Source organism: Perognathus longimembris, chromosome 1 (assembly GCF_023159225.1).
Source record: "Perognathus longimembris pacificus isolate PPM17 chromosome 1, ASM2315922v1, whole genome shotgun sequence".
Classification (NCBI taxonomy): domain Eukaryota; kingdom Metazoa; phylum Chordata; class Mammalia; order Rodentia; family Heteromyidae; genus Perognathus; species Perognathus longimembris.
The window spans coordinates 116029998-116049535 of record NC_063161.1 but is presented as its reverse complement, the minus strand read 5'-3'; the positions used below and the strand labels follow the sequence as shown (position 1 = coordinate 116049535).

The 19538-nt window shown below is 38.4% G+C and overlaps 1 protein-coding gene across 8 annotated transcripts in view; it reads left to right on the top strand.

Annotated features, from left to right (window-relative positions):
* The window catches only part of Frem1 (FRAS1 related extracellular matrix 1), a 134667-nt gene that overhangs the window by 15418 nt on the left and 99711 nt on the right, over positions 1-19538 (top strand). For all 8 annotated transcript variants that reach the window (XR_007211694.1, XM_048351614.1, XM_048351696.1 and 5 more), the window contains exons 2-6: positions 2875-3029; positions 4053-4529; positions 12394-12488; positions 14012-14313; positions 14842-15038. Coding sequence is in view for 7 of the 8 variants with exons in the window: in XM_048351614.1 (XP_048207571.1) it covers positions 4296-4529; positions 12394-12488; positions 14012-14313; positions 14842-15038 (828 nt within the window). In the remaining variant the exon portion in view is untranslated. The remainder of the gene's footprint in view (positions 1-2874; positions 3030-4052; positions 4530-12393; positions 12489-14011; positions 14314-14841; positions 15039-19538) is intronic.

Below are 19538 nucleotides of genomic sequence, written 5' to 3'. Positions count from 1 at the left end.
TGTGCAGAGATTATCCCAGATTAGTGCCAGGACTATCAGGTTTCTATCAACAGGAAGAATCTCTGCTCCTATGATTGAGCTGAATGTGCAATTATGAAATAAATATGAGCACACATTTCTCCACCACATGAAATGCTGCTAAGTTATTTTCTTCTGCTCTAAAAATTTCACAAGAAAGAAAGTTTGGATAAAGAAAGTGTTATGAGTGTTTGTAAAGAAGAATTCAAATCAAGATGGCTTTCCACTCTTGAGACAATTCTTTATTCATTTTACTGGTGTGTACAGGTGCACTTAGAGTACATGATTTCACATGAAGCAAAAGGCAGTGGTGGGAAATAGGAAGTTAGTGCAGAACTGATTTGTAGGTAAGACAAGAGGATCTGGAAATCCTGAGATAACGCTGAACCACACAAGTCTGCAGAGAAGTCTGATGTGGCTCCACGTCATCTTATAAGCTAAGTATCCTTACTCTCTTCCTGCCAAATGTCCCCAATGGTTCCTCCACCCCCCACAGCCCCTCCACAGGCCCACACAGCCCAGACTTGGTCCTATGTGCAGAGCAAGAAAATGAAATTCACAAGTTGTGTTCAGCTTTCTACATTGTCAAGGAAGTGTTGGCTGCACCAGATATCATAATTTTCTGTCAGAGACAGGACAATTACCATTCTCTTGTTTGGGGCGGGGAGATAAAAGATCTTTGATCATCTCTGAAATTGAGTTTGACTCAGTCTTAATTTCCTTTGCTTTGCTGTTTTTTCTTTTTTGTCCTTTCTCAATCTGTTGGTCTAAATTCTCTTTCATTTTCCTAGCCTGTCACTTTTTGGAATGAAAAAGAATCAGAGCAATGTCTTTCCTGGCATACACATATAGCTGTTGTTTCCAACAACAAAGAGAAAAATGCAGAAGCAAAGTGGAAGTGTAGATCAAGCACATATAAAGCATACACTTTTTATCTTCATGGCAGTTAATTGTATAGTCATTACCCAGGTCCTGCTAATGGAACAATGTATGTTGCTTGATGTCGAACTTTAAACTGTTACTCTTGTAGTCTTTCTCCCCTCCCAATGCTGCTTGGTTGTGTGTGTGTGTGTGTGTGTGTGTGTGTGTGTGTGATTCCATTTTGTTCAAGGCTAGTGCTCTACTACTTGAGCCACACCCCCACTTCCAGCTTTTTGATGGATAACTGGAGAGAAGAGTCTTATAATTTTTCCTTCCAGGGCAGGCTTTGAACTATGATCTTCAGATCTCAGCCTCCTGAGTAGCTAGGATTACAGGTGTGAATCATCAGCACACAATTGCTGCTTGTTTTAGAAATAGTAGATTCAAATTTTTGCCTGTATTAAGACCATGAGGAAGAAAAATGAAATATATCCTGATGATGGTTGAACCTGAGTTTTTGGTAATTTTTAAAAAATATAGTTTTATTGTTATTATTAATGTGTTGTACAGAGGGGTAACCATTTCATAAGTCAGGTAATAAGTGTGATTCTTTTTGGACAATATCATCCCTACCTTTGCTTTGTTGAGCCTAATTTTGCTGTGCATATGAGGCCTAATCTCTGCTATTCTGTTTTTCCTGAGGAAGCTTTAATCTTTAATTTTTTTGAATATATTTCATATGATAGCATTGCATTTGTGTGTGGCCTTACATATTTGTTTGTTTTATTTAGTTTTGGCTACACTGGAGTTTGAGATTGGGGCTTTCCGCTTGTTAGGAGGTGCTCTATCACGTTAGTCATGCCTCTAGCTCTTTTTCCTCTGGTTAGTTTTGAGATAGGGTCTCACTTCTTGCCTGGAAGCCTAGACTCTGAGCCTCCTGTTTCTCCTTCTCACTATAGTTGAGATGAAGAACATGTGTCACCATACCTAGTCTTTTATTTTGAGATGGAGTCTTAAGAACTTTTCTGCCCCATGTTATCTAGACCTTTATCCTCAGAAATATAGCCTCCTAAGTAGCTAGGATTACAGGAATGTGCTACTGCTTCTAGCCCTAGTATGGGGCTTTATAATTAAGAAAATATATCCATACTTCTTAATCCTTTAGAGTGTCTGTGTGGATTTCACTAGACCAAATTTCAGAAAGTAATGTTTCTCTCCTATTTCCCAGTTTGGAGAGAAACCTACCTCTCCTGTCCCTGAATGGGTCTTTTTTTTCTATGTGGTCTTAGATTGCAAATGTAAATGAAAATTTTACTTTACTGTGAAAAATTCAATTATCGCATTTGTGGTTTTGCACAAATAAGCCAAACTGATTCATCCCAAGGCAACATGGTCAAGAGGAGTGTGTGAACAAATTTATTTTCAGACTAACTCTATAAAAATCAGGCTGGTCTGTAAAGTACACGTCTCCTGAGCTGACACAGGTCAGGTGCTGCTTTGAGAGTAAAAGATTTCTGACAGTGGATGTGTCTTCAAGGTAGTTAATAGAGGCATTTGTAAAAGCAGCACACACACACACATTTATTTACTAACCAAAGGGAGGATTCTAATTAAACTAAGACTTTAAAATTGAAGGTTATGTTTGCAATGAAGATAATTAACATAATGATAAAGAAAAAAAAACAACCCAGAGGCATTGTGGAGTCTGGCTGGTTCATTCTCTAAGCTAATTCCTGCTCTAAGTGATAGCATTGCCATTCTACTGGTCCATTATAGTAGAGAAGATGCGGTTTGTGTGACATTTCCTGTCTCTGGTGCTCCAACTTTCTGATTCCTTGCTGTGGTGCTTCCCATGTTGTTCCTGAGCCAGCCAGTGCAGTGGCTCAAGCGTTACCAATAGCTCTGAGGTTTTCTGCCATCAGCTGTAGTTCTTCAATTTTGATACCAGGTTATAAGAACGGTACTTTTTAAAAAGTGTTCTCTTTGTTTTCACAGTAAGGTTTTTGCTGCTACCAGAGGGGAAACAATCTGGCCATTGCGCTCCTGTCTGGAAGAGTTATTCCTGTTTCTGCTGCCTTCCTGGGTCCATCAAAGCCTTCTCCTCTACCAGCCATCATATTTCTGGAAGCCACTGGAAGATGGTGATGGGGGTGAGTCAGGTCTGGTGGGAGGGAAGAGTGTCAGAGACATTTCTGGGTATATACTCTGACAAATACTTATGTCAGTTTTCTGACCCTTGTCATCAGTAAAATACAAGGCTTGTTAGGCAAGACAATCTACTATCGAGTGACCTCCTCAGCATGGTGTAAGGCTTTGGGACCCTCATGGCAAACTGCCTTGCTTTACTTTAAACATACTCTGAATTTCAGCCTATATTTCATTACATTTTGCTTTGGATGTAGTCATTTCAGTTTCAAAGAAGAGAAATAAATATGCAATTGCGAAAGGCTAAAGTTGAAATGAAAACTATTTGTGCAAATTAGGTATGTTATAAAGTAATAGCCTTGTAGGTAATATAAATCTTGTCTGTGTCTGAATATATAGGAACACATACTGTGTGGTTCACTGCATCTATTGAAGCTCTATCATTTGATCATGGTCTCTTTTGCACACCAACAAGAATTTACATGTCTATTGAGGGAACAGCTGCTCTCTCCAGTTCCCACTCTGGTGTTTCTTAAGTAATTTCATTGCCCAGCAAAGTTGGTCAGGGTGACAAGTTGCTAAGCTTATTTCTTTATTGGGTTGTATTGGTTCAGAGTTAATCACGTTTGCAAGCAATGTGCAAATAATCCTCCCTCTGACATGAATTAGTTTGCAGTACTCATTTAACGAAGGAGAAAGGGGAAGCCAAGAGCTCCCTGTAACTTGGAGCTCAGGGTGCACAGTGCCCCCACTGCCCCAGGCTTCCATTCTCCTGCTGGACCACACAGTTGACATCCGACTGGGGTCTGGGGATCACCAGGAAGCAGAAGAATGAAATGACCTGGGCCTGGAGGTCAAGTTAGTTTATTTGATTTTAATTTAGCTGAAATGATAGGCTAGTTGAAAGATCCCTTTGTCAGTAGTGACCTTTTGACAAGCAGCACAAACCTCTCTCTCTCTCTCTCTCTCTCTCTCTCTCTCTCTCTCTCTCTCTCTCTCTCTCTCTCACCCTTTCTCCCCACTTGCAGGATTAGAAACGTGCTTGGGAGGCTCATTAATCTTGCCTGCGTTGTCAGGAGTGATCAGCGAGTTTTTATTAAATCTCCCAGGACTGACTGAAAAGCTTCCTTGTCTGGGTCTGAATGAAAGGGGCATGTTAAGATCTCTGGGCTCGCCCTGGGGACCCCTCGCTTTGCCTCGTGGACAGCGATCTGACCCTCCTCGAGGAAGCTCAGGGGCGCTCCTTTGTTGAAGGACTTGGCCCTGTCAGCATGAACGCTCCAAGCTGGGCCGGGCCCAAGGCCCTGCTGCTTCTGCTGCTCCTGGACTGGGCCAGCCCCACATTTATCACAGTGAACCGAGGGATGAGGGTGATGAAGGGCAGCTCCGCCTTCCTGTCTGCGGATGACCTGAAGTTTGCCATCACCAGGGAGAAAGATGCCTGCAAAGTGGAGGTAGTGAGGAATGAGCCAATAACGCAGCGGGTTGGAAAGCTCACCCCGCAGGTAGGTCACATTGGGGAATTTCCGTGCAGTAGCATGAATGGATGTGCTTAGGAGGGGCGAGATGGGGAGGAGGGAGAGGGCATCAGGCTCCTCTCAAGCAGTTGCTCAGGTGAGTTCTGTAAGATGGTCACGTGGGTGACGTTGACTGTAGGGCTGACATTCACCCCACATGGTCTCCTACTGCTTTTCTCTTCAAGGTGGAAATGGTTTGTATGTTCTGAACTGATTTCAGAGAACAGGTCTGTGACAGACAGGGTCTACTTTGACATCGTCAGGTTTAGACTAAAGTGGATGGATGCACACATTGTTCTTTCTTTCTTTATTTTTAAAGCACGTTTTACTAGAAAATGATACCATTATGACAGAACATGCAAAAATCTTTTCAAAGGTGGATAACAAAATCATTATTTTTCTTCCAAAACTCAACAAATCATGACACATGTGCGAAAGAGATTTCAAATAACTCTAATGAATTTTAGTCATAAGGATGGCAAACTCTGACTTGACTACCATGTCTGATCAGTCATGAAATGTACACCTAAATCCAGATTTGCAAGTTTGGGGTGAAATAATACAGGATTTGTGAAGCTCTAATAAACTCCTCAGAGCCTGTCAACAATCCACGTAAAGAATTTTTTCTAACAAGCTCTGCCATAACTTTCCAAGGACTAGATTCTCTTGCATAGGCTTCAGAAAAAAGTGCAACTATCCAGTCTCCTTATAAGGAAACAGGTAGTGGAAGAAACAATAGTTGAAATGATGAGAATTCCACATAAGGAAGGCCACATGGAAAGAAGTCCTGAGTCCGTAAGGAGCTCCATTTCCCAAACTACTCGACTAAACAATGTCAAATACTTCTTCCAAGGCATAAGTTCAATAATATTTGCTGACAATAGTCACCAAAAAATCAGTATTTTCCAATATTGCTTTGTAAATCTCCATTTATTCACTATCCTTACAGAAAATGTTCATTTATATATCTTATTTTTTCTTACGTTTTCTCATATATCATTTATATTCATATATTTTGTCTTTCTCATTTTGGCAATACTGGGTTTTAAAACCAGCTCAGATTGCTCATTCATGCCTGGAATTCCACCACTTGAGACCTGCGTCTTGCACTGCTTTTTTCTGGTTGGTTTACAGATGGGGTCTAGTAGACATTTTCTTTTTGCCTGGGCTAGCTCTGAACTGAGATCCTCGGTATCTTGTTCTCTTGAGCAATGGGATTGCAGGTTTGAGTCACGTGGCTCATGTATGACTTTTGATTGTGCTCACTGGGAACAAAAGGATCTGTAACCCTAAGTTCTGAAACAAAGAGTTTATGCCCTCTAAGACTTCTGCTGTGGGAAAAGTAGTCACCAGTTCTTTCTATGCATTCAAGTCTTTTGGAAATTTGGTGTTTTGATTCTTAATTCTTTCTTTGTGTGTATACCTCACATTGTTCTTAATTCCCATCTGTTTAGCTTTTACTAAAGAGAACTTTTATGTATCTTGCCAGCAGCTTGACCTTGTAGATTAGCTAAGGATACAGTACAAAGCAATGTAAGAACTGCTCAGGTCTCTCATTTTAGGGAGTGAAGGAAGAGGGAGGGAGAGAGAGAGTGTGTGCAAGTATGCAAAGGAGGAAGAGAAAGATAGAATGAGAAAACACAAGCCAGCAGGACAGGACAATTTCCCAAGGATTTCCATGGACAACTACTTGTAGGACGTGCTACCATTAATCTTTAAGGGATGGGTCCTGCCCTAAATTATCTTACTCATTGCCAGTCAGGGGTGGCTTTGCATAAGATATCACAATTGCAAGACTTGTACTTATGACCTCAGAATAGCAAAGGTTAAACATGAAGGCTTTTTTGTTTATTAATATCACTTGAATTCCTCATAAGGAAAGAGAAATAGATGAAATATATGAAGAATTACAAATAATCAGTTTCTTCAAAAATGTCTGCTATAATATTTCCTCTTTAAACCTTGAGGACCTCTTTATTTAAGGATATTCTGTTGTCCTCCCTTCCTCCCTCTTTTCCTCCCTTTCTCCTTCCTTCCCTCCCTCTCTCCCTTTCTTTTTTCTTTTTTTCTCTCCCTCTCTTTCTTTCTTTTTTCTGTTGGTCATGGGGCTTGAACTCAGGGCCTGGGCACTGTCCCTGAGCTCTTTTGCTCAAGGCTAGCACTATACCACTGTGAGCCACAGCATGACGTCTGGTTTTCTGGTTAATTGGAGATAAGAGTCTCATGGACTTTACTGCCTGAACTGGCTTTGAGCTTTGATCCTAAGCTCTCAACCTCCTGAGTAGCTAGGATTTGTGAGCCATCAGTGCCCAGCTAAGAGTTACTATTTAAATGTATATTTTCATATACTTTTCTAAGGTATTTCTCTTCATATAGTTTAAGGTTATAATTGACCTTTTATGCAATATAAAATTGCTTCTGATTGTGTTACTTGTTCTTGCTGTAGCTTAACTTTGCAAACAATCTTAAGAGTGTTCAACATTGGATAGTATTGCTGCATCTAGAGAATGGACCATTTCCAGTCCTAACTAGAAACCTCATTTCCTCTCCATTTGGCTATAGAAACTTATTGCATGAGGTTACTCCAAGTAATACTGAGCATGGTTAAGTTGTAATAAAGAATCTTAGATAGATGCTAGTTCAAATCATTATCCTTAGACATTCCACGTACTACACTTAAAATTATAGACAAATTCAGAAACACACCAAAATGCTATAGAAGAGAATTTCACCTTGAGGATATTCATGATATCCTGGGAATCAAATAACTCATTCCATTTTCCTGTGAGATTTTCTGTTCAAGAGTTTAAGACTTTTGAAGAGTTAAAAAGCTACATATGGGCATTAAAAATGTTAGGCTACAATAATAGCTATAGGTATTTCAATATTGTATTCCCAAGTGTTAGTAGTTGTAACTTCTTCTCACTTTCTTCCAACATTTTTTGCACTCTGAAAGTATGTGTCAGGGAAAAAGAGAGACCCAGCATGTTAATTAGACTTTATTGTCACTGTAATCAAGATATACCTAAGAGAACAATTTAAGAGGAGGAAGGATTTATCTTAGCTCTCAGTTTCAGAGGTTTCAATACATAGGTGGGAACAGCAGCTTGCTTCATGACAGCCAGGAAGCATAGCCTAGAACAGGAAGTGGCCAGAGCAATAATCAGCCACCAGGAGAATTCTGTTTCCGGTGACCTACATCCTTCAACCAGGTCTACCTAACGTAGCTCTACCACCTCCTAATAGTCTATTCAAAACAATTTTTTTTCTGGTTCTGGAACTCAGAGCATGAACACATGCATGAGTCACAGCTCCACTTCTGGCTTTTGGGGGGCTGTGATTAGAGATAAGAGTGTCATGGACTTTCATGCCTGGGTAGGCTTCAAACCTCGATCATTAGATCTCAGCCTGCTGAGTAGCTAGGATTACAGGTATGAGCCACTCATGCCCAGCCATACTCTGTCCAAATTTTGAATCCATCAATAGATTAAATCATTGAATAATTCAGAGCCATCTTGATTTAATTGTCTCTGAAAGACACAGACACCCAGAGGTGTTCTATGCTAATGTCCTAAGCATTTCTCAGTCTAATCAAGTTGACAGTTGAGATTAACTCTCACACCAAGATAGGTCATCTTGGAGCTCAATACACTAAACAGGATGGAGTACTGATATAAATAAGTACAGCAGGAAGCAATGGATACTCAACTCCAGAGATGAGAATTAAAAACAAAATGCAAACGTTTAGAGTTTTGAGGTGCAGCAACATAGGACTCTGATTCTAAAAGATTGAGGTCCTTGAGAAAGCAGAGACCTATGGGCATACTTATACATACTGATACCTTATAAAGACTGAAAAAAAAAAAAAAGAATTTGATGGGGGTATGGAGGCAGCAGAAAAGTCTTCAGATCAGATCTCCGGAAGGATGTACTCATGATGTCATGTGCAATGAGTGAAGACGGTGGCCACAGTAGTTGGGAAAGGAAGGTTTAATGCAAAGAAAATCTATGGAAAGAGACGTCTATAGTAGAAATTCTAGAGAGGAAAGAGAATGGTGCATTGAGTTAGGAGAGGGAAGATGCAGGGCGCATGCAGATAGAGAATGTTGAGACTGGCCAGGTGACTTGGGTTTTGTGTGGTTGCTGAGGTTTAAATGAAGGCACTGGCACTCTGGGCTTACTTGCACTGACAGTTATAAAATAATGACCACTTCATTCCCTGTGGGAGCTGAATAATTGCAAACTCTTAGGTTAAAATTAAAGAGTCAACTATAATCAGATATAACTAGGGGCTGAAAATGTTCATTGGCCTGACTAATCATTTCACTATGTATACTTCATGTATATACATAATCATAAACATATATATGTATGCTATGTGTATACATAATCCTAACTGGTCTGACCAATCATTTCACGATATATATACTGAAGCTGTACAGTGATTAGTTAGACCAATAAACATGTAAATAAAACCATCTTGTATTCCTTGAATCAATACAATGAAGATAAAATATTCTTTCAAAAAGACTGATAGATTGGACTGATAATTTGGTTCTTTCTTCTCTCTCTTTCCATATATATGCATATATATATATACGTATATAAATGTAAATATTCAACATTTGTATAGGAGTTAGTCTGATTATTTGGAGTGGGAGGAGCAAGGAGAAAGGTGAAGTAAAATTCTCATGGGCAGTTCCCAGAGGGCAAGTTGTCTGTTGTCCAGCTTTAGTTAGCTCAGACTCAGGAGGAAGGGTCCTGCTATTCACTGGTTCCTTTCGTCTCTTAGAAAGCAGTTGGAGAGGATTTGTTGTTACCTGGCCAATCTCTGCCTTAGAGAGCCTCTGATTCCTTAATCCACATGGCCCTCAGTGAAATGAACAAAATTGCCTCTGTGATTTTTGTGGTGCTGGAAATCAAACCCAGGGCCTCACTTCTAATAGGCAAGCACATTACCACTATGCTATGGGCCCAGTGCCTATGAGTTGGGATGGGTTTTTAGTCATGCTTTAATGGTTCTGATTATTCTACCTGCTTTGAAAAATGGGAGAGCAAAAGAGATTCAAATGACCAGAACTAGATTAAAAAAATATTGGTCACAAGGGTTGTAATTGACCTCCAAGTTACCTACATTTCTGATTTTAAGGTAAAAGTCTAGTTATCATGAAGCTAATATGGAACAGAAAAAAAACAAAACACAATAATGGTGCTGATAGGAAGTTCCTTAGCTAGTAGATAAGGAACACCCCAAATACACGGGTACCTTTCTCTTTTTCTCTCTCTTTAATGTGTTCCAGTTCTTGATCTTGAACTCAGGGCCTGGGCTATTTCCCAGATTTTCTTTTGCTCAAGGCTAGTGATCTACTACTACTTGTGCCACAGTTCTACTTCTGGCTTTTTTTTTTTTCAGTTTAGTGAAGATAAGAGTCTCACAGGCTTTCCTGAGACTGCTGATTTTGAACCATGATCCTCTGATCTGAGCCTCCTAAGTAGCTAGCTAGGATTACTCCTGTGAGCCACAGGCACCCATCTTATTGTGTTCACTCAAATCCTACTTGCTCAGTGTATTTCTCAATTGGATTTACATACTCTAAAGTGGTTATATAATTTTTTTTCTAAAATTTATTCTGTGTGAAATCTACTAAAATGTGGAGTTCACCTATAGTTAACTAAATATTAAAACTTTGTGTCATAGAAAGGCTTATAAAGTAGAAAATATTTGTTTTTGAACTTCCAGGTGATTGTTTTTTGTTTGTTTGTTTTGGTATTGTGTTAGGGGGTGAACTCAGGGCCTTGTCACTGTACTTTAGCTTTTCTTCTCAAGGTTGCTGTTTTACTCACTTGAGCCACAGCTCTACTTCGAGCTTTTTTTGTAGCTAATTGGAGATAAGAGTTTGAGTTGGCTTCTTTAGATCTCAACCTTCTCAGTAGCTAGGATTATAGGCATAAGACATCAGTGCCTAACTTATCATTATTATTAATTCTCGTAATTTCAGTGAAAACAAGATTTCCAAGTATGGTCTGAGAGTAGGAAAAACTTGTGCTTGGTTTTTAATGTCTGGTTCAGCTCTCCCCAAAGATGAACCATGGCCAAATAATATATGTGTGTGCACAAACACACACACACACACACACACACACACACACACACAGCACATGCACGCCAGTACATATAACTGACTAAACGTGATTCTTTAATGGAGCTTCAGAATAAGCTGCAAACTAGGTTTATGTGAACCCACTCCCAGGGAGGGCACTGTATTAACAGCACCCTGCTGTGTAATGAGCAGTTTCATGTGATTTGCACGGAAAATGTTTTGTTTAACATCTGTTCAATTAGTGTTTTCATTTCATTACTGAAGTTTGCCATAGAACCAACAGGTTCATTTTCCTATTGGATATTCAGAAAGGGACTGCAATGGATGCACCCCAGTACCTTCTGTTTAGATAACCCCTGGATATCATCAATTAGACAAGGTCGATGGGTTTTTCTTGTGTTTTAGGTAGAGCCTTTCATCATACCTGGTCCATAGCTAGTTTCCTGGGTGGAAAAATACCTTAGTTTAGTGCTGAGCTTGCTTTCTTTGAATAGGAAATATAGAAGTAAGAAAATATCTTTCGTTTGAACCAGTTTACTGTCATTAAAGTGAGTAATGAGTTAGGAATGTGTGACAATTTAATTATAAATTGTAATTGAAAAGCAGTTGAAGTGGAAAAAACCAAAGCTAGACAGTAATTAGAAAAGGATTTAACTCTCCTTTGTTTTAGTTAGTAAATTTATGGACAATTGTGGTTGTCGCCTTTTATAAAAGGAAAACATATTAGGAAACATAAAACAGATGTTTCTTTTAACAAAGCAGATTGTCTCTTTATTACCATGACTATTTGTCTGTGATACAGGGAAGGGCTTCTTTTTATCTTCTTCCTAGCTTCCAACCAAAGTTAGGAAGCTGTGATATCTATGGAACAGAAATTTATTCTTATTAGAGATCATTCCTTTTAAGTGTGGGTCTTGTTTGAAAATGACTGAAGCTGAGAAAGGTACAGAGATAACACCATGAGCTTCAGAGAGTGGGCATTTCTTAGAATGCTAAGTCAGATTGGCAGTGGGACATGATATAGGTGGAAGGAAAACTTCCCTTTAAAAACTAGGATTCACCAAATAAAACAGCCATTTCCTTCGCAGTTTTGAGTGAGGTGGTATAGTTAATTATAACTTAATTTACATACAGGAAGTTGTCTTTAGATTCTATGTGTCATGGGCCATCCGTGCCACTCATAACTATTAAAGCCATTGAAGAGAAACAAGTGGATCATATTTGACTCTGGCCAACCACAAAATGTCCATGGCTGGTGGCTTTATTTTTGAATGTGTCAATGTTCTCTGAAAAAGAAAGAAAGGACACACAAATATCCAGAGCAAGTATAATATGTTTCTTGGTAAGCCAATGCATGTGTTTCTTGAAAATGCATAGAACGATCTTTAACTCAAATGCTAAACTCCTAGAGGAGTTAAATAAAAATTTGATAAATGGGAGCATATTTTAAAAGTACTATGGTCTATTAAAAGGATAAGTATTTGGAAAAATAAGTATCTCTTAGTTTCTTTGCTTGACCTGTTTGGATTTCCATAGTTCAGATACAAATAAGACAAGACACAGCTGTACAAGCAGGATGGCCAAGAGAGCATGGGCACAGGGAAGAGATGTATGTTGGTGGTTAATCTCCCCTACCCCCTTGTCACACTCCACTCACAAACCACAGGTTTTCTGAGCAGTAATGTAGCTGGGAAAATGAAACTGCACCAGTTTTCTTACAGATTTTTTTTTAATTTCTTCACACAAACTAGGTGTTTGACTGCCATTTCCTTCCCAATGAAGTAAGGTATGTTCACAATGGGTGTCCAATCCTTGATGAAGACACTGTGAAGCTTAGGCTTTACAGGTAAGTGACATAGGAGCTTTGCTCATATTTCCCAGTCCATCATTCATTCTGTGTACTTCTTAGGGCTTTTCTAGAATAATAGGAGTGTGTAGAGGGGACTTAATGGATTCGATACAAGAAAGTCATTGATAGAAATGGAAGGTTTGAGTGGTTGAGGTAAGAATGGTAGCTAAATTCCAACTATCTTCATGATTTCTACAAATTATTAGCTTTATACTCTTTCTCTCTGGTGTTCTTGCATAGGTATCTTTGGAATTCCAACTGTAAAATACAAACTATATATTCTTAATGAGAATCAAGTGGAATATATACTTCAAAATTGGACAGTTTTTTTATTCTTAGCTATTTAGATATAAGCAGTACAATATCTTCCACTTTTAAACTTTAAATAGTACGAATGTTGTTATGGTCAATATTAAAGTTAAATAGAGTGGTCATACCACACAGCAAGTCCTCTCCTAGGTTTATCTATTGAAACACACATACACCTAGGAGTACGTGTATTATGATATTATTATATGTTAGCATTATAATATATCATTATATTTTATTTATGTATTGTGATAATATATAGTATTATAATATGTAATTTATATGAGAAATAAAAGCTTATGTACATAAAAATGTATGCATAACAGCATTCTTCATAATAGCCAAGAGTTGAATTAATCCTACTGGTGAATGGTATAGCCATACAATGGGATATTTAGGTGGAGATGCCTAGAAAACACTTCAGCTAGAATACTCAGAGGACCAGGGGCATGCTTATTCCCCTCTCACCTCCCCCAGCCCCATCCCATTGGCAAACTACTGGTCTCTATCTCTCAGTTTCCACACCTGGAAGATGGGATGGATGATTCTTGTTATAGAATTTTAGAAACAGTGAAAAAGATACTGCTGAAAAGACATTTAGCACATTAAAAAAGTACATTAACTCATAACCCACAGCTGCATTATTAATATATACTCATCATTTATTAATTTATCATGGCAAAGGAAACAACAGCCCATCTCTAGATTCTGCCATCACCCTGATAACAGTCACTAGAGGGTGGAAGAGAAGGAAGTAACAATTACTGGCATCATTTACATGGCAAGTACTAAGCTGAGTGTCCAATCTATACCTAAGCCAACACTTACCTTGTGATATTTCTGAAGAATGAAATGACCTCACTCCTTAACTCCTGAATTAGAACTTGACCTACAAATAATACAGGCTTCATGCTCTGACACTTCATATGTCTGGAAGTGTGAGCAAATTCTCAGAAGTCCTTAACTAGCAGAGTGGATAATGAGCTTAAGAGCAGGTATGGAGAAAGAGATAGTTGGAGGAAAGAGTGACAGAAAAAGACAGACTTCAAGGCAAAGAAAAGAAGGGGTAAGAACAGAGTATGAAATAGAATCCAAATTCCACCTGGTGTATAGATTTGCTGACGGCCAATCTTTAAGTTTCAAGCCAAGTGCAAAGATATGAGAAGAACTTTAGCATTTGTGGGTACTTCCTTTCTCTGTTCTCAATACAGATTTACTGAAACAGACACCTTCACTGAAACCTTTGAGCTGCGGGTCCATCTCCTGGAACCAGACTGTAACATCATCCACATGAGTGACAGTGAGCTGGAGGTGTCTGAATTCTATGGCCTGTCCAAAGCCATTGATAAGAACCTGCTCAGATTTGATTATGACAGGACAGCCAGCATGGAGTGTACCATCAGGCTGGACCCCGTGAGAACTCTGCTGCCAGCCCATGGCCAGATGGTTGTGGTGGAACCTCTTCCAGAAGGACCTCGTGGAGATCAGCCACACGGTTTTTTCCCCAAGTCCCGTATGATATCTTTTAATACTTGTCTACTTGTTACTAAAACGGACCAAAGTATTCATAAAGGGTCACCCTCCCCTATGGCAGAGAATTCTACTTATCTAACATGATTTTTAGCTGGTTGACAAGTGTAGGTTCGTGGTTAAGAGTATAAGCTTTGCGATCAGAAAGATCTGGATTTGAAAACTGTTTCTGACATTTGGTTCCTGTATATTATTTTATCTCTTAGCTTGTCTAAGCCTCTGTGAGATATATAAGATAGCTGCTCCATGGGATTGTGTAAGGGTGGGAGTGAGTGTGATCACACACACATAGCAAGTACTTAATTCAGTGTTGAACCATAGGAAGTACCCATTCATCATCAGCTATTAGTAGTAGTAACAATGGCTGCAGCTACTCAGTGAGTGAGAAGTAAATATCCTATTCTTGGGGCCGTGAGAGAGTCTCCAAAAGAGGAGGATTGTTTTTTTTTTTTTCACCTTTATAATTGTTGCATTTACGTGGCTATCATTAATGCATTACTGTGCACTCTAGAACTGGGAATAGAACTGAAGTGTCTGGGTGGAAGCTGTGCCTTGGGATTGAAGAAAATAGGAAGTCTCAAAGTGAGCTGTGAGGAGTTCCTGCTGATGGGGCTTCGTTATCAACATATGCAGCCCCCCTCACCCAACATCGATTACATCCCCATCCAACTGGACCTCGTGGATAGCAGGAGTAAAAGCGTGTACAAGGTAGAGTTTGAGGCCATGTTGGTGTCCCCAGCTCATTCATAGGTGACTGAATTCCATGGTGCATTCAGGCTGGCTCTCTTGCCAGAGAGAGGTCCTATGCTATTGAGGGTGGCACTGCCAGGGTGTCAGTTGTTTTTATATATGATAGTGGCATATCATGTCCCTCTAGTTCTACGTTGCTAACACTGCTTGGGAAGGCCAAGTTGGTTACATGTTAACCATCTTCCTTCTTTGTCTCTAGTACTTTTCTGTTTCTGTGTTGGGATTGAACCCAGGGACCTATGAATGTGAAGCACATGTTTTACCACTGAGTTATTCTCCAGACTGTCCAACACATTTTAGCTTGTCAGTTGATCCTTTGTAACCTCTTCTCTTTTTTTAATTTTTTTATTTTTTGCCAGTCCTGGGGCTTGGACTCAGGCCTGAGCACTGTCCCTGGCTTCTTTTTGCTCAAGGCTAGCACTCTGCCACTTGAGCCACAGCTCCGCTTCTGGCAATTTTTATATATATATATGGTGCTGGGGAATCGAACCCAGGGCTTCATGTATGCGAGGCAAGCACTCTTGCCACTAGGCCATATTCCCAGCCCTAACCTCTTCTCTTTGATCCTTCCTCTCCTCCTTCTTGATAGCACAGGGTCCACTCTGTAAACTCGGAAACTAGGAGGGAGGAGAACCTCAGTTCCACTTTCTTGGTTGTATCAAATGATATCATGTTCTCTGTTTCAGACTTCAAGATGGAGGGCTCGGTCATGCCAATGGGCCCACAAAGGCTTTCTCTATCTTGTAATCTTTAACCATTTTCTCTTGACTTTTGTTCTCTTGATCTTCTCACACTGAAATGATGAATGGAAGGTAAATTGACTTATACAATATTTAACATGCCATTCTACTGATTAGTTTATTTGGAGAACTAAGGCAACAGTGCATCAATTGAAGCAGCTCAGACTTTGTGCTGATGTGAGATGAGGCAGGACAACATTTGTAAAGACTTCTGTCTACATGATTAGCCTTAAGATCTAGAAGTAAAACTGAGATTAGTCTAGTTTAACTGAACAGATAAATCAGTTTAGGAGCCTTTCAACGGAGAGATTTCTGTGTTTCATATTTCTGTGGGCATGAACACTAGGCCAGAATTGCCTGGCTTCAAGTGTTTGCTGAATTGACTAAGTAACTTAGAACTTTATGTCCATTTTTTAATAGTAAAATAACTTCATGAGTTACCTTCATAAAGTTATCTTCATAAACACTACCTTCTTAGAATAGTTGAAAAGATTGAAGGAGACAAGGACACAATATTTGTGAAATGCTTAGTATAAAGCCTGCATGTATTAAGTATATGCATATTTTGCTTGCTTTAAAATCCACCAAGTAACACACAGGATTGCTAAGCTTGGAAATAATTTGTATAGTTCAAGTTTCTTGTTTTATTTTGGGGCTTCAGAGAAATAATGGACCTTTCTTCATGTACATGGCTATTTTATGATTGGACCAGGACCAAAATTCTAGGCTTACTATCTAGTAGTAGACAACATTTGCTTGTTTTGACACAGAATGTTCTCTTTTGATGATTTCTTATCTCCATTAAAGCAAGAAGTTGTTCGGACCTATTGTTCTTGTATTTTTCCTTCAATATATGAAACTAGGTTTTGTTTATGCTTATAGGTCTGTTTCATTGGGAAGTCATCCCTTTAAATGACCATCTGTGTTTTATTGAGTCAATGTTGTATGTCATAAGGCAAATGCATTTGCGAATATGAGAGAGCATTTATTTTGTAGTCCTAGCCTTTAACTCAGGATCTGGGCACTGTCCCTGAGCTTTTTTGCTCAAGGCTTTTTGGTGTTTAATTGGAGATAAGGCTCATGAATTTCCGCCTGGGCTGGTTTTGAATTAAGATCTTCAGATCTCAGCCTCCAGAGTAGCTAGGATTACAGGCATGAGCTATGAGCCCCTGGCTATGTGGGAAAATATTAAGTATATGCAGAAAATGTTAATGGAGAGAAAAATAAGAAGGAAATCAACCTAATGGTATCATTACCATTTTTATACACAGACAGACACACATACACATATACATACACAGTGGGCAACAGGCATACCAGAGATGGCTGTTTTATGGAATGAATTTATACTATATGTGAAATTTTATATCTTGTTTCTTTATTGTTCCTATAGTTCCTATAGTTTGTCATCATCTAGAGATCAAATGACAGTTCACCTGTTATTTCTACATCCTTAAAGGTTTCTCTTTACATTAGCCTTTTAAGACACCTGAAATAAATTTTATTATGCAATGAAATCTCTAAATTTGCAACAGTACTTCTTGCAATGGAAACAGTTAACTTGTTTCCATTAATTATAGATGATTCTTCTATTGTTTAGAAAGATGCAATGAGTTCTATTTCAAGGCTAGCTCTTTTGTTCCTTAGATTTACTTAGTTACTCATTATTCTAAATATGATGGCTCTGTGGTATCAAGTTCTTCCCCATCACTTATTTTTATATTTTTTCCTATCCTTTATCACTTATTGTTAGTCTCAGGTAATTAAAAACCACAGTCTCATTGTCATCATTATAATAAATAGAAATGATTTATGTTAGTTTCTTTTAAATAAAAAAGGCCCTATGGATTTTTAAATCAGTATTGGGTTAAAACTATAAATACATTGAGAAAGAGTTAGAATATTAGAACATTTATCTATTGAGTCTACTCACCAAGAATGAGGTCTCTCTCACTTTACATGAGAAATAATTACTTAGTGCTTTTGTAAAGTTTATAGTTTCCTTCATGAAAGTTGAGCACATTTATTAAATCTAGTCCTGGGCAGGGTTGATTATTTTGTGTGTGCGTGTATATGTGTGCTGGTCCTAACACATGAATTCAGTACCTGGGTGCTGTCCCTGAGCTTTGCTGGTCAAGGCTAGTACTCTACCATTTGAGCCTCAGCCCCACTTCTGGTATTTGGTTTTTAATTGGAGGTAAGTGTCTCATAAACATTCCTACCCAAGCTGGCTTTGAACTGTAATTCTCAGATCTCAGCCTCCTGAGTAACTAGGATTACAGGTGTGAGCCCCTGATGCTTGGCTTGGGCGGTTTGTTTATGTGACATTATTGTGAACAGAATTTTTTCCCCCTGTGCTATCTTCTCCTTGGTTATTGATGATAAATAGGAAAGCTTTTTTGGGGGGTATAATTTACTTTTATCTGGCTTCTTTCCTGAATTCAATTATTTTAAGAAATTTAAAAGTTCTTTGGGCTTTCAAAGACCATAATTACATCTTTACTAATGATTATAATTTTGTCCCTTCTTTTTCTGTAATTATTCCTCTTACTTCTGCTCTATTCCTCACTGGTTTGTCCAGAACAATATTAAATATAATGTTGCTCATATGCATTTTTTTCTAATACATCTTGTCCATCTCAATTGTACACATTGTCTTTTCTAAAGTTTCTTGCCTTGAGTTTATCTTTGTTTGAAATGAATGTAGTCACTGCATATTTCTGGTAGATGATAAATTTGGATTATCTTCTTCCTTTTAATCTTTCTAGATAATTTTTAGTCTTTTTTGTGGACATACATATGTAACTAGACATTTTCACGAAATTTCAAAATACTTTTCTCAAATATGGAAGTGTGGCCATGTTTGTAGTAATGGATATATGTGGATTTGTCTGTCTTCTTGTTTATACTTTCTTACTAGTTAAAAAAATTACCTTCCTAACATTGCAAGGTCCTGGGCTTTGTTAACTAGAACTACAAAAAAAAAGTCTTGCGAAATAGATTATGTTTTTGTTGTCTTTGTCTTTACTTTTTGGAAAGTTCTTTATCTCACTTTATGTAATAAATAATAAAACAATTAAACTTAAAAAGTTAAAAACAAAATAAAAAATTTCGAAAACTATGTTTATTGTATTCAAAGTGAAAAAAGAAATATGTCAGATGTTTGTGGCACACACCTGCAATCCTAGGTACTCAGAAAGCTGAAGTGTGAGGACTGTGGTTCAAAGCCAGCCCAGGCAGGAAAGTCTGTGAGACTCTTATCTCCACTAAACTACCAAAAAAAGCTGGAAGTGGAGGTATAGTTCAAGTAGAAGAGTGCTAGCACTGAGCAAAATATCAGCCTAAGCCCTGAGTTCAAGCCCTAAGACCAGCAAAAAATTAAAGTTAAAAATAAAAGGATCTCTTGGTTCCTTCCTGTATATGATGTGTGTGTATGTATGCACATACAAATAGTTATATATGTGCATATATACACATATGAATTTGTGTACATATGTATTTATATGAATTGATCCAACTGATCTGTAAACTGCTCACCACCAAGGTTTTGTTCATTGCTATTTGCAGTTTCAGTGCTGGCATATGGTTGTTATATATTACTGTTCTTATATCATCTATGTTTGAAGTAAGTGCTTTTGACATTTATATTCATTTTGTGGACATGTTGAAGTAATGTGTTAATTTAGATTTAATTCTAGACTCAGTCTAGTGTTTAGCA